General features: G+C 39.3%; 2 protein-coding genes across 2 annotated transcripts; one reads left to right on the top strand and one right to left on the bottom strand.

Moving 5' to 3' along the window:
* Positions 1 to 8,455: 8,455 nt before the first annotated feature.
* Positions 8,456 to 9,177, bottom strand: J3D65DRAFT_627760 (uncharacterized protein). Its single transcript, XM_066800566.1, has 2 exons — positions 8,977 to 9,177; positions 8,456 to 8,919 (listed from the first exon to the last, which is right to left on the bottom strand). Exons 1-2 carry the CDS (start codon positions 8,998 to 9,000, stop codon positions 8,662 to 8,664), a joined length of 282 nt encoding a protein of 93 aa, XP_066654613.1. The 5' UTR covers positions 9,001 to 9,177; the 3' UTR covers positions 8,456 to 8,661.
* A 4,568-nt stretch (positions 9,178 to 13,745) lies between these two features.
* On the top strand, positions 13,746 to 15,174 carry J3D65DRAFT_554710 (concanavalin A-like lectin/glucanase domain-containing protein; the record flags this gene model as incomplete). The annotated part of the gene is made up of 2 exons (XM_066797198.1): positions 13,746 to 14,194; positions 14,244 to 15,174. 2 exons carry the CDS (start codon positions 13,746 to 13,748, stop codon positions 15,172 to 15,174), a joined length of 1,380 nt encoding a protein of 459 aa, XP_066654612.1.
* Between the last annotated feature and the right edge of the window lie 984 nt (positions 15,175 to 16,158).

Below are 16,158 nucleotides of genomic sequence, written 5' to 3'. Positions count from 1 at the left end.
AGCCTAGTTTTGCCTTTATGCGCGGTTTAGTTACTACTATACTTAAGACTTGTTTAAGGATGCAATCTTAGATTTAAATTAATTAATATCTAAGTATAGTACCTTTATAAACGCCTCTATAACTAGAGCTTAAACTGTATAAGTTAACCCTAGGTCTTAGGTACATTCTTTTACCTCTACTACTAGGACTAAGTAGAAATTATATAGGAGAATAGGGGTAGGTCCTCTCTTATTATTATTTAATAAGTATCTAGTATTGCGCGAATCTTTAGTTCCTTTACGCGAATCTTATTAGGTTAATTAACTAGTACTAACACCTTTAGTAGTACTAGATGTGTTAGCTTTATTCTTAGCTATACTATCTTTATAGTCTTCTACTTAGAATGTCCCTTAAGCAGGTTATAGATAGGATACCTCCTAAATATTTATATACTACCCTATAGCCTTAACTAAAGACTTCTATAGTTAATATATACTTAATACTCCTTAGTCCTTAGATAATACCAATGCGCCTAATAAAGATGACTTAGGTTTACTAGGGAAAAGTAACAAGTAGTCTTATATAAGACTATAGCTATATATAATATTACTTAGGTCAAATATTATAACACCTTTATAGGTAAAGAAGTAGGATAGAGCTAAAACTTAGAATGATCTTTTATATCTATTATAACTTATAGATTTCTTATTATATAGGTAAGAGCTAAAGGTAAACTACTAGAGAATATATATATATCTTAATTAAATCTAATAAGTTAAAAGAATAAAATATAAAAGATACTTACTACCTATATATTTCCTAGTCCTTCCTTTATACTATTCTATCTCTTATCCTTTATATAAGGGTCCTTAGTTATTATTAGGTAAGTTATAAAGGTAAGGTATTAATAGGCTGTTATATAGTATCTACCTAGGGCTATAGTGGCTAGTACTAGGCTGTAGTAGCTAGTACCAGCCTGCAGGTTTTAGCCTAAGCTATAGCAGGCTGCTACCTAAGGTGAGGCTTGTGCTTCTTATAACCGCGCAATACTAGGTTTATCTATACTGGCCCTAGTACTTATATAGGCGCGTATACGCCTATCGTAATAATCTAAGCCCTCTAAATAGATAATAGCATAGAGTTTAGCAGCTAAAAGCTACTAGTATAGGTAAAGATAGAGGGTATTAAGGTTAAAAAGATAGCACTATACTTACCTAAGTAAAATAGTATTAGTAAGTTATCTATATACCTTATTACTAGTATGGCCTACTCTATAAGTATCATGTTAAATACGCCTTAATTATTATAGATAGAAGCCTATTAATATATAGTATATCTTCTTAACTATCTTCCCACTCGCGCACTTAATAGCAAGATACTAGTTAATATTTTTAATAATACTATTAGTAGGTATAAGGACGTCTAGTTACTAGTACTAGTCTTTAGTATTACTATATATACTTATATCCTAGCTAAGAAGCATCTTAAGAGCGCTAAATTTAATATAAGAGTAGAGAAAGAATAGTTTATTAGCTATAACTATAAGTATATCTTCTAGGTATATCTCCCTTAAATAAACTAGGTTATCTATACTTAGGACATATATTTTAGACCTCCTTAGTAGCTAGACTTAATAGCTACTATAAATAATATAGAAGATAGAAAAGTTAAGAATAGTAATAATAAGACACTTATTATACATCTTATATTAAAAACAGTTTAAGACACTCTTAAAGGCAATACTAAAGCAATCTATAATATAGTAGAATAAGCAATTAAAGTAGTAGAGAGGTCTAATATAGGTAGTATAGATATTAGTAGTAGAGGTAAGGAGGACGCGTTTATAGACATTATACTATTAGTAGATAAAATAGATTAGATTAATATCTCTCTAGCTAATAAATGCGCTAGATCTAATAATTTAGTACTTACTAACTTAACTTTAACTCTACTACCGCCCTTACTATCTCTATTACCTATACCTACTCTACTACTAATAGCACTATTATAATACCCTTAGTAGATTCATACTAAGATATAATTCTTTAATAAGAAATATAGTTTAGATAATGCTTAACCTCCTTAACTATCTACTTACTATATACGCGCCTTTACTACTATAGAAAATACTACTTATTACTAATAAGACGCCATCCCTACTAATAAGGTTCTACCTTACTTATAGTATAAGGCCCTTATAGGGCTAAAATCTATCTATTAGAGACCCTCTATAGATAAGTAGATATAGGAGTTAACTAATACTAGTACCTTTAAAGAGACTAACTACCTATTAGATAGCTCTTAGGTACTACTACTATAATAGGTCTAGGTCTATAAGCTTAATAAGCTAGGTAAGAAGGTTATCTATAAGAGCCGCGTTATAGTTTTAGGTAATCTTTAATATAAGGGATTTAATACATCTAAAGTATTATTACTAGTTATTATATTTCCTACTTTTATACTATTTTTAGTAATTAACATCTATTATTACTTATTTTATAAGTAAGGGGATATTAAGATAGCCTTCCTTAATATACTACTAAAAGACCTAGTCTATACCTATATACCTCCTAGATACCAGGTCCTATAATAAGTTTAGCATCTCTAAAGAGCCTTATATAGCTTATACTAGTTACTACTTACTTAGTTTTAGTACCTCTATAATTTCTTATACTATCTAGGTTTCTGCTCTCTCCCTTTAGAACCCTATATTATAAGATACTAGGATAAGCTTATATTTATTCTTATCTATATTAATAATCTCTATATTACTACTAAAACTAAGTCTAAAGTTAATAAAATTATCTCACTACTTAATACTAAGATCTACTTTAAAGATATAGGCCGACTATATTACTTCCTTAGTCTTTATATTAATTAATATATAAATAGCACAATTATACTATTCTAAGGTAGATATATTTAAAACGTTCTTATATAGTTTAGTATAAGTAATACTACGCGCGTCCTTATACTAATAGATTCCTATAAATTACGCGCGTATAATGGCAAGAACGACCTAGACTATTAATAGCTTTATAGTAAGATTGTTAGCTTACTTATATAGTATATAATAAGATGCCACCTAGCTATTCTTTTCCCTACTACTTATCTCTTATAATATACCTATAACCTATTAAATAAACACCTTACTACTACTTACTAAGTCCTTTAATACTTATAGGGTATATATAATTATAGAATCATTCTACACCCTAGTAATAATAGCACTCTTAGCTTATAAATCCATATAGATGCTGCTTTTACTAATAATCTAGATACTTATTAGTCCTTATTAGGCTACATTATCATGGCTTTAGGCGGTTTACTATATATAAAGAGTAGGAGATAGAAGCTTATTAGTATATCTATAATAGAAGCTAAGTTTATTAACCTTACTCCTACTATTAAATAAGCTATCTAGATAACTTAAGTTCTTACTAAAATAGGTTATAAGGGCCCTAATACTTAACTAATCTAGCTCTATAATAATAATAAGAACGCCGTCTAATTTACTAATAGTATAGAGTTTAATACTACTATAAAACATATTAATCTATACTACTAGTATATTAAGTAGGCAGTTATAGATAGAACTGTAACTATCTCTTATATCTCTACTAATAAGATAATTATAGACGGGCTTACTAAAGTATTAGTAATAGTTAAGCACCACTGCTTTTATAACCTTATTAGGTATAGACTAATATAGTAAGTTTTCTATTTAGTTAATATAACTACTTATATATCTACTCTACTATAACTATCTCTTTTCTTATCCTAGGGGGTGTATTAGTAGTCCTATATAATAATACTAAGTAGTCTCCTATCGCGTCATCTTAGCTATAGTTTACCTAGATAACTATAGCTTATCTAGATAATAACTTACTACTTTAGTTAAGATATACTTATCTATTAGCTTTATATATCTTAATAAGTTTAGGACTTATTAGTAGTTAGTACTAGCTACTACTCCCCCTAGTAGTTTTAGCAGTATATAGATAGCTCTTAGAGTAGCCTTAAATAGAGTCTTTAGTTCTCTTATCTTACTTTATCATCTATTATTATTAAAGTTAGGCCAGTTACTAAAGACCTTACCACCCTTATTATATATAACTAAGGGGTTAGAGCTGGCGATTAATACTTCCCTATTTAGCAGCAGCTACGCGATTAAGTGGTACATCTATAGGATTGTAACTTTAGGAAGTAGTATAAAGCGTAAGCTAACTAGCTTAGCTAGGTCGTAGATAAGTAGGATTATAACTAGGTCGTCTACTATAAAACTACCTATAGAGCTAGTATACGCGCCGTTAATAAAAAGCACCTTGCTATTAGGAAGAAGGATAGAGTCTATTATAACCTATCTACTATTAGGGAGATTATTAACTTGCTCCTATATTAGATTTATAGTATAAGGCTTAATATAGTAGTAGTCATCTAGGGTCTTAGGCACAGGTTTATTACTAGAGCTGCTACTATAGAGCAGGATCGTAGGTTTAAAATTATTTGTAGCTAAAAGAGGTAGTAGGACCGTAGTTAAAGAAGAAGGAAAGTTACGCGCCTACTTAGGAGTATCTAGAAGCGTCTTAACTAATTTATCCATCTTATAGTTCTAGATAACAGCTATATTACTAGCTAGAGTAAATACTTTATTAGTATTTACCTTATTAGAAAGGAGGGCGACTATAAAAGGGTTAGTTATATACCTTATCTAATTAAGAATATTTACTTATAAATTAGGTATAAGTTATAGGCCTTATTTATATCGGCGTTATTAGTAAACTCTAGAATTAGTAGTTTAACTAGTAGAGGTAGCACGCCTATTTATATTACTAATTTATAAGTCGGCACGTTTATATTAACCTTATTTATAACTAAACCTCCTCTATTAGACCCTCCTATAACCACGATATCTCTATTAGTAAGAGCTTTAGCTATTAGATACTATCTCCTAGCTTAGAGGTATAATAGACCTTTAATCTAGTCTATAGTATATTTACCTCTAGTATAAGGGCTAGGGGCGTACCTATAGATAGTATTAAAGCCATTACTAACCCTATCTTTAGCAGGCCGCTACTTTTCTAACACCCCTTATATAATTTCTAACACCTCCTCTATAATTACTAACACCTCCCCCCTATAATTACTTGCGGCGCCTATAGCTAGATATTTAAAGTTATAACGCCAGCTACTAATTAGCTTACTAACTACCTAATTTAGCAGTGCTTAGTTACCTCTATAGTACTTAGTTACTACTACTACTACTACTACTACTACTCTCTCCCTCTCTTTCTCTCCCTCTCTCCCTCTCTCCCTCTTACTTCTTACCTCTTACCTCTTAACTATTTATAATAATGCCACCCTAGAGTAATAGTAGTAGTAAATATAGCAGTTATAGTTATAGTTACAGCTATAGTTATAGCTATAGCTACAGCCGCAGCCACAGCTATAGTACTCTACTAGAATAAGACCTTACTCTTAGTAAAGCCAGCGACCTAATTAGTAAGGTATTACTTACACTCCCTACACCTAATACGCGCGGTATAAAGCAAGTAATAAGTAAAGCCTTTAAAGGTGCCGCTGCCTTATTTAACTATATCTTTATACCTAATAGTAATAAAGGCGCGCTAGAATCTCTCCTACTTATACTACCACCTAAGTCAGTATATACCACCTAAAAAGCCGCCTAAGATACCTTAATTACCTAGTTAAAAGAGTATAATTACGCCTACTATATCTTATATTTAAAGAAGTTAAAGAAGAAGGATTATATTATAAAGGTCTAGATATACTATAATTACTATAAAGAGTATAATTCTAAAGTAACTAAGTACTATACCTCTATTAAAGGCTATTACTATAAGCACCTTATTATAATTACTAATAATAACTAGACTACTAATAAAGATACTACTAGGGAATAGGATATCCTTATTTCTATTACTAGCTATATATAAGTAGTTAATGCACCTAATAATAAGGGTAATATATACTATATTAAGATAGTATATAACTACTTTATTAATATAAGCGCCTATACTACCTACTAGAAGTAGTTATTTAAGGTTATAATATAAATACGCCGCCTTTTTAACTAAGGTATACTAATAAAGTATATCTAGCTACTTATCTATAATAATCCCTCTCTTAGTTATCTATATATTAGGCTTAGTAATATCTACTTTAAGAAGTATAAGTATAAGCTTAAATAGCTTTAGGGAAGGACTACTATATAGGCTCTACTTAATAAGTTAAAAGCTAATTAAGATAAGTAGTAGGTTCTCTACTAACTAGATAATATATAGTAGGTTTATATCCTCTTCTTTATATATATTATAGCTATCTCTCTTCTCTAGTACTAGCTAGAGGTAATCCTTATAGATACTACTTATAAAATTAATAAGTATAATATACTACTCCTCTAAATTATTAGTATTATTTATACTAACTTAGTCTTTACTATTAGTATCTACTTCCTTCCTAATAAATTAGAACCTATATATAATACTATAATTTAGTTCTTTAAGGATCTACTCTATTAGTATAAAATTAAAGATAAGGTATACCTCTTTCTTACTAATAAAGAAGATACTTTAAGGAAGGCTCTTAGAATCTACTTCTCTAATATCTCTTAGCTTCTTTATATATAGTATATCCTTAAAAATATCCTAGTTTATATAAAGTAGGCTTAGTAAGTTAATAGCTAATAAGAGCCTAAGGAGTAAGATAAATTAAGAGTAAAGTAAAAGAAGTTTTAAAGCTACTTCTATAATCTTATATATATTAAGAATAAAGCTAATTTTAATATATACTAGGCTAAGTTTTAAGCTAATTATAATATAGAGTTTAGTATCCTTATTAACTATATTAATTTAGAGTAGCTTTTATATAAGGAGAAATAGTCTACTATCTAGATATTCTACTACTAATACTATAGAAATACTATTACTTTAAAGCTTAAAGGTACCTATTACTATATTAAATTATATCTTCTTTTATCTACTAGTAATCTCTTAAAGGTTAAGGATAAGGTTATAGTATTTATAGCTAATAAGTATATAAAGATTATATAATAAATTAGTAAGGAGTATAGCTATACTATATACTCTATTAAGTTAGACCTAAATATTAGCTAGAAGGTTAAGGAGAAAGTTTTATACTTTACTCTAAATCTACTCCTTACTTAAATAAGACTTATAAAGTAGGAGTATATACTAGAAGAAGATTAATAATTTACTTATATCTATTCTCTTAACTTTATAGGAATATATAGTATTATCTATATCTATACTATCTATTAAGTACTTAGTAATAATAATAAATAGCAGGTTAGGCTCTATAATATTAATCTATATTAGTACCTTTACCCTTCTAATAAGTATATATATACTACTTTTATTAAATATAGTAGTATAACTCCTTCTCTATCTCTAGTAAACTCTATCTATCTATAGCTACTAGGAGAGTATAGCTATATCTAGGACCTAGTATATATTATTAGATAATATAGTTAGCTAAGAAATAATATATACTAATAGCTATCTTAGTTTAAAGTAGAGGAGTAAAGGGAAGATACTATATAAAGTACTATTTAAAAGAGAAAGAAGGTTATATTAAAAAGAACTAAGAAGGCTATAAAATAGCTAGATATCTAAGAGTTACTTAATATACTTCTCTCTCTTATAGTAGATAAGTAAAAGTTAAAAAAGAGGCGCTATATAAATACTACTAGGAATATAGTTAAAGTTAGTAGTAATAAGAAAGAGGAGGAAGATAAGGAAGATAAAAAAGAAAGTAATATATAAGTAGATAAGAATATATAAGTAGATAAGAATATATAAGTAGATAAGAATATATAAGTAGATAAGAATATATAAGCTAATAGTAATAGTAACTTTACTCTAGAGTAGTACCTTTAATACTAAATAAATAGCTAAACTATAGCTAGAGCTACTATAGTAGAGAAATAGAAGTATATATAGCTAACCTCTCTATAACTACTAATTTAAATAGAGTAGGTAGAGGAGTAGATAGAGGAGTAGGAGTAGATAGAAGAGTAGATAGAAGAGTAGCTAGAAGAGTAAAGTAGCTAATATAGCTAGTATATAATACTACTAAGGTATTACTACTTTACTTATAATATCTATAACTATAGAGTTAAGAGGGTATAAGAGTATAAGTAGAAGTACTAGAAGGAGATTTAGAAGTATAAGCCTATTCTATTATTATAAGAGGAGGATACTAATAAGGGACCTTAGAGTAGTAAAGCTAGAGACCTATTTACTTAGTAGCTACTATAGTAGTAAGGCCGCGCGCTTTAGCCTTATAAGGTAGGAAAGTTATACTATTATTATTATATCTAAAACTGTCCTTATAGCGGTAAGTAATATAGAGAGATAGATATATAGATAGAATTAATATTATAAGTTATATACAATTTACCTAATTTAGCAAGGTAATTATAACTTTAAATATCTAGCTATCAGTGCTATAGCAGGCGCCACAGGCATTATGGGGGGGAGGTGTCAGTAATTGTAGAGGAGGTGTCAGAAATTGTATAAGGGGTGTCAGAAAAGTGGCGGCCCTTTGGCAGTAGGTTCTGCTCCGGCAAGGTTCATCAAAGTGCCATCGGGAAAGAATGCTCCGGCAGAGCAAAAGGTGTTAGATTTGGGTTTGAGCTTCTACAAAGCTGCAGTCCGCCAATTGAATTTAGTGCTGAACACTGAAGTCTTGGTTCCATCATAGACATATTCGTCAGGTGCGTGTGCTCCAGTTTGAAGGTTGACACCAGGTCCTCCGTAGTTTGGGTGGTAGTTGTCCAGGAAGATTGCGTTGTCGGTGAATGGTTGGAGGAACACCATTTGCGCAGTACAGCCCGACGACCCAACAGTCCTAAATCCTGCGGCAGCTACATAATGTACTGCTACACCTAAAAGAGCCTGTTCTCGGAACATCAGCTGAATCAACTTGGCTTTGGATCTTGTAGAGATACTCACACCAACGTAGAGACTTGGCAACATGTTAACACTGCTAAGAAAAGCCCCGGGTATCTTTGATGCAACCGCAAATGAGAAATGCGACAAAAGAATTTGCTGATCGTTTCAACTCCACCCTCACCCAGACGCGGGATTTGAGCAGATTATAATTGGCGAGAATTGAGAGGACCGGTTTGCTTCGTACTGAAACATGAAGACCGCTGCAATGGCGTGCTTTAAGATGTTCTACGGGTGTTCGACTGCAGCAAGGCCCTGTTCTCCCTGTACCTAAAAATAAAGTCATGGATGGGCCGCACACGACCCTGTTCTGGGAGTAGATAGCGGGCGAAGTCGCGGGCCTGCAGTGTCGTCACCTGCACATCCATCACTATCGAGCAGCCACAACTTACCAACACGGGGCCCGAAAAACAACTCTCTATTTTAGGTTGTGGACAAGGCCACAGGAGCAGCTGGACCGAAAGCCTGTTAGAGTTGGAAAACAGCGACCTGGTTGAAGAACGCATCATCGCTGTCTTTGTTCGAGCCAGAAGACGAGCGATCCTTGTCGCTTTTCCTTGCAACGCCTCGACGGGACGTATCCGGATTGAAACTCTCACATTTCGATCAGTGAACAAGAAATGGACGGCTGAAGAATCGATAGAAAGGAGGCGAAGCCGAAAAGGGCATCATAATGCGCCGGGCTAGCAGGCAGTGCATCACGGTAAACAGTGCCTTCGTCATGCCTGTGATCCAACACTTTGCAGGATGCGGCAAATTGTCCTTGTTTCGAGGCCACGAAGCCGTTCGGACCGGCAACGGTCTTCCAACTCGACTTCCGAAGTTCTAAAGTCTTGCACCACCGAGCCGTTATTTCATGGATATCCCTGTCGTTGGCAGAAGCCTTGTCGCTAAACTAACTTTCATCAGCCACGCGAAACGCCCAACACACTCGCTTTGTACCATGACGGAAGATCAAGCCTTGTTTTCAGCCTCACCGGCTATTCAACTCGAGCGATTAACTGAAGTAGTAACCTTAAACTCGCGGCCACGACTGTCCCTGCGAGATGCGGAAGACTCTGGAGCAAACATGACATGCAAAACCAGTGCCACGCCCTAAAGATACCGTAAGAAGCTAGCAAGGCGCAGAGTAGTTTGGCGAGTTACGGCGGGGAGGCTTTGAACATGTACAGTACACCTTCTCCAGCCTGAGATTGGTTTGCTGATAGATAAACAGGGGAGGGATGGCTCACCGTCACGATCTGGGCTCATCAACGTGTGTACTGTAATAATGGAAAGGTCCGCCAGTTCGATTGTCGACATTGCAGTGTCCTTTGACGGAAGTGCGAGGCTTTCCTTGGAAACCGGAAAGATGAGGAAAGCGCCGGGAAGCACCTGTCGATCTGCTCCGCACCCAAGGATCCGCACCCAAGGATGCGCACCGGGGTTGGACGCAAACACGGAACGACCGCCGCAAATATTCGAGAATACACAGCCAGAATAGATACCTGGACGTCGTGTTGAATGGCGAGAAATCCTGCGACACTGCCACACTCTACCACAGAAGTCCGTACCGAACCCTCCTAGCGGCCGTTGGCCCGCTTTCAGGACAGTCTTGAAATCGTTGCCTCTGGGTACAAGACCATGCCCAAAGCCGCCTGGGGATGCCTATACCGAGTACGGACCGGGATCAGAGCTCGGCGACCCCGAAGTCTTCCAAGCAATGGAAGCATCGCGTCCCGAGATCTGTTTCGGACAGACCAGTGTCGCATGCATGAAGGCGTGTAAGCAACAATTGCCAACACTGAACACGAGGTTTTACCTTTCCATCCGTGTGCCCACGACCGCAGCTGAATGACCATTCGATTGTATGGTCATCTGACTTGGTGATAGACCGGATCAGGCAATTGCTATGATCGATATTTTTGTCATCAAGGGCCTTTGCTATGTAAGGAGTTCCCAATGATGAGGCTGAACTCAAATCCATCACATCGAGTTTTTCAACGTTCTGTGCAGCGTCCATCATGCTGTATTTAGCTTCATCGTCGTGCCTTGAAGAAGCTTAAGTCATGATGATTGCGTACAAGAAGGCCTCGGTGCCCAGTTCAGAACTTTATTTGAGCATTTTGCGAGGTGGAATGCTCGGACAAGACTCCACTGACTGGCTGCCTCGATGTCGGTCTGTCAAGCCCAGGTACTGAGGCAAATACCTCAGGCTCGAAAGATCAATAGTTGCTTCCGCGGGGCGAGTCTCCGATCTTCTGTGGACAACTGACGTGCAGCATTCGCGCAGCTGTGGTGGAGAGGAATGGTGAGCTTCAATACCCATCCGCACGAAGAACAAACCGTGGCAACTTCAGATTCCCATCAACGTCCCTTCTCAAATCAGTAGGCTTTGCGAGCACAAAGTCTGGATGGTATGAAAACCTCGTCGCATATTCGCGATGTGCAGTGAAAAGACAAGCCGTTTTGGTGTTTATCAGCAGTCTGAATCCGACTCCCCGTCTCAGCTGGAAAGGGTCGGATTTCGCTTGCGATCCGTATCCGAGGTAAAAATGCTTCAGCCAGAACGAAGTCAAAGTCCACGTATTGTGTGCGTTGTCTGAATCCTTCAGTGCCTAAAGTTAAAGGTGATGTGAGAATTTCAAGTCCTGCACTCGTCCTCGGCGAAGTTCTCCAATGAAAAGTGTTTCCTGCAAGCTGCTGAGCCGACCAGGCCCTCTAGTATCTCGAAGGTTGACAACGAACCTTGTCTATTATCAATCAACACCCTTCTGATTGGACGAGCAGAGTTGACAACCATCCTATCAAGGTCTTCGTTGCACAAGTAGCGCTCGTCTTGTTGGAGTCGTAAAGCGAGGCTGAGCAGCATTTGCGTCCAGAAAGCGGGCAGAAACCATTTGTGCTTCCTTGAACGGCGACGGGAAACATTTGGGCTCTTCAAATGATGGATGTAGGAAACCGTCGAACGTTTGGCTGCACTAGGGTTTCGGCAGCCAGATTTTGATGCTCGAATTCTTTCCGGAGATGTTGCCTTTCAGCTCGCACTCGTTGGCGTCTTGTTCTGCAGGTATAGGCAGATAGCAAAGCCTTGGCTTCGCTGTAAGCTGCTGATTTGGGTTGCGGAGGGATAAAACCTGGCGGCGCTCAATTCTGAAAGTGACTCATCGAGTTCGTCCTTTCAATCCATTCAGTAAAACATTCCATCATTGTTGCTAGTTTAGAAGTCGCCTCAGAGCTTCAGGGGAGGACTGTGAGATAGCGACGCGATTGCTCACGATTTGTTCCGGGCTGCGGTAGCTTCTGCTTTGATTGTGCGTGACTCGTTTGACGACGTGGTGCAAACATCTCCGTTCTGGAACCTCCAAGAATGCTGCGCCTGCAACTACACGTGGAATCTTCAAGACATGCCCGTCGCAATCAAGTCCTCTCCCAGAGAGTCCACTGAGAAGTTCTCTTTGTATCATAAAGCGAAAAGCTGTCCAAAGCATGCGCCAGACCCAGAAATCCGGAGTAGCCCTTGCAAGAGATCGCACGACGTCGTCAGATAGTTAGCAGAAGAAACCCGGAAAGATCGTGTCAATCTTCAGAGCAGCACAGCCTTCTGAGAGGGCACAAGATGATTGTTTGACTTTAGCAATCCAGACAATGCTGCTTGCGAGATCAAGGTCCAATTCAGTGTGTAGATTTGTTTCGGGAGTGGCGCACACTGGGATGACGAATACTTGGATCAATCGGCGTAGGCAAAAAAGTCTTACCAAAAGCAATAGACGCGGCTGAAATGGTTGAGGAGCAGGTCATGAAGCATCCAAGCGAGAATGATGAAATGGCTGTAAGGCACCTCGATTTCGATGTCCAGCAATAGAGATGCGACGCTTGGATTGGAAGAGTTGTGGCGCAACACGGCGCAGCAGCGTCTGCGATTAGGCGCTACGAGACGGATAGCTGCTGAAATCAATCGTTTTGGCGAGGCCACACCATTGGTGGTGGCAATCAGGCCGGGTGACTGAAAGGCCCAGAATTTCGGTTGCCTGCATGTGAATCAGGGACATGGTGATTGAGTAATGGCTCTGGTGCGGTGGAGGACAGGTCAAATGTCGTGGAGGTCTGTGCAGCACCTCAGCAGCCGACGGCGCTAGCCCACTCCCGGACAGCCATCCAAAACCTAACATCGTCCTCGCCCCACGTTTAAATCCTCATCAAACATGTCTTCCATCGCCTGGTCTTTTCCAGGTTTCCACTATCAATCATGTGCGTGCGTTTGCTGACGCTACTACATCGTGATAGCTCACGAAGCTTTGCCGACGGCGCCTATTCGATGTTGACTTCCAAGCAAAGCCTTCCATAATACGGCACGATCTGCGTATAGATGAGCTGGTACGTTGGCGTCGGTGGACGTGGTCCACGCCACCGCCAAAGCCACAATGAGACTTTCCGTATGCGGCATCTATCACCATGTCCACGACCCTCAGCCGCTAGCCTCGGTTCCATCCTGACCAACTGGGGCAAGCGCACTTCTTTTGCTACCGCCTTTACAGACTCAGCTCCATCTCGACCCGGCAATTATTGATGTGAGGCAAGTCGTCAATGGACCATGGTTCCAAGCCGCAGGTGTCGAGGCCCTCAAGAGGCTTGTCATTCTGGCTTTATCTTACCTTGCGTCCCTGCCTTGCCATCCCTTTGCATTCAGTCAAGATACCCAGAGGATTTGTGATTGTACGCTCCTCTCTTGCTTTGAGCCTCTGTGTGCAGCTTCAACTTGTTCATTTCATCTTTCCGTAAAATTTTCCAATATGGCCGAAAAAGCCAGTTCGGGCACTTCTACCGCGACTGCTTCAAATCGGCCGGGCACCCCAGAAAGCGATGTCATCTCCCCGGTGCCCACTATCCAACGTGCGGCTTCGAATCCTTTTGCCACGCCGTATGGATCCATGCCGGCTTCCGCGACTACTTCATTGTACGACTTCCACGCTGTCGCGCGTCAGCCCTTCTTCCGATCGAGGAGAATCAAAAAGGGAACCGTGGAACAGCCTTGGAAGGAGAAGAAAGATCCCAAGGCAAAATGGATTACCATTTTCCCCTTGATCGGCCTTTTCGCCGGCATTGCCGTGACAGCGGTCCTGGTATGGGATGGCTTGAACTCTGTCATTGATCACGAGTATTGCCAGGTGCTGGATGATAACTTTGCAAATGGTCTGGATGAAAAAATATGGACAAAGGAGGTGAATGCGGGTGGCTACGGGTAGGTCGTCAATTCTGCGAAACCAACAGAGAAGACTAACGTGTCACAGAAATGGTCAGTTCGACGTGACGACAAACACAGACGAAAATGTGTTTGTAAAGGACGGCCTTCTTCACATCAAACCCACTCTCCAAGATCAAAGCCTGATCGAGACGAACCAATTGATTGATCTCACCGGCAGTGGCGGATGCGTTTCGGATGTGTACAAGAACTGTCACATGGCCACAAACACCACCAATGGTACGATTGTGAACCCAGTCAAGTCCGGTCGCATCAACACCATGAAAGGTCTGAGCATCAAGTACGGCAGGGTGGAAGTGACGGCAAAGCTCCCCGCGGGCGATTGGCTCTGGCCCGCCATCTGGATGATGCCCGTCAACAGCACGTACGGAGACTGGCCGCGCAGCGGTGAGATTGACATAATGGAATCGCGCGGCAACAACTACACGTACGGTCAAGGCGGCAACGAAATCGTCTCTTCGACGCTGCACTACGGCCCCTCTACCAGCGAAGATGGCTGGTACAAGACCAATGTCAAGCGCAAAGCCAAGCTCACCACCTATGCCACCGACTTCCACACCTTTGGCCTCGAATGGAGTGAAAAGTACCTCTTCACCTACGTCGATTCGCGCATTATCCAGGTCATGTACGTCAAGTTCAACGAACCATTCTTCACCCGTGGCCACTTCCCCGTCGCCGACTCCAACGGCACCCGCATTGTCAATCCATGGCAGGCCGCGGGAAACAATGCGGCGCCCTTCGACCAAGACTTTTATCTCATCATCAACGTCGCCGTCGGTGCAACCAACGGATGGTTCAAGGACGGCCGCAACAGCAAGCCTTGGGTCGACTCATCATTGACCGCTCCCAGGGATTTTTGGAACGCGCGGAACAAATGGTATCCGACATGGGAGAAGAGTGGCGAGATGTTGGTCAAGAGCGTCAAAGTTTGGCAGGAAAAGGGTTACAAAGGCTGTTAAATTGCTGTAGTCACATGGCTTTTTTTGCACAGAAGGAAAAAGGAGCACGGGGTATTCTGAAGATTGTTGTAAATGAAAGTCAACTGATGACATATGTAGGACTAATGATATTCTTTGATCATGACTTTAGAGCGGGCACTTGCAAATTTCACATGACTGGAGACGTCAGACCCAAGCAGTGGAATCAAGGGTCTTTGGCGTCCTGTCCAGAACCACGAAACCACGACGACATTCTGGAACCAAGGGGGCGACTACTGACATGGCGCTGCATAAGCGAGCGCAAAGATCCAACTTCCAGGCGGGTCGATGAGTTCCAGAATCGAGAAGTAAGCCATCTGCCGGCTCAGGGTGTCGGAACTTCATGAAAACAGGAACAGGCTTGGTGCAAGGCCCGTAGGACGCACGTTGAGCGTATAATGCTACGGTCTTGCATTTCGGATTGGCTTATTCCCGTCTGCGACGTTGAACATTGATGCCAGTTGGTCGAAATGGTCGAAATATATAATCACCTTGTTGTAGTCAATGCCCAGGGATTAGAATTGGGTACCAGAAGCCCCGCAACCCCGAGGAAAAATTCAAGTCGAGGGGCTCGATTATACTAGACCAAAGCCTTGGTCGGAGCACGTCTTTAGCGGGAGCAAGAAAGTGTTGCGGAGAACATGATATATTTGGTAATCTGTGGCAAAAGCTGCACAACGCCAATCCTCGGGAATGTAAGGACAAAGCAAAAAACCCCAGCGGAGCGTTCTCCAACGATCATGAAGCTTTTGTTTGCATTTTCTCTGCTATCTGTCAGTGGTCGGACTGGAAGTTGTGTTTGAAAGACAGACTTTGCGCTTCCCCATCTTCCCCCTGGCGCGGATGGTAAACGCATTATGCAGTAGGATCTATTGTAGAAGTAGGGATCTTCCTGGAGGAACATCCATGGTGATCCGAGTGCCTCCTTTCCGCATTGGAGTATATTAAACTGCGAATGTAGCTGAT

Source organism: Phyllosticta citribraziliensis (assembly GCF_038025025.1).
Source record: "Phyllosticta citribraziliensis strain CPC 17464 chromosome Unknown J3D65scaffold_7, whole genome shotgun sequence".
NCBI lineage: Eukaryota > Fungi > Ascomycota > Dothideomycetes > Botryosphaeriales > Phyllostictaceae > Phyllosticta > Phyllosticta citribraziliensis.
Note: the sequence above shows the minus strand (reverse complement) of the source record. Positions and strands in the feature narration are given on the sequence as shown.

Bases quoted from the DNA above. Each gene is read 5' to 3' on its own strand.
- J3D65DRAFT_627760 (XM_066800566.1), bottom strand. From the start codon at position 9,000: ATGTTGCCAAGTCTCTACGTTGGT. The intron at 8,920-8,976 runs GTGAGTATCTCT...TTCCGAGAACAG, and splicing joins TGCCAAGTCTCTACGTTGGT to GCTCTTTTAGGTGTAGCAGT.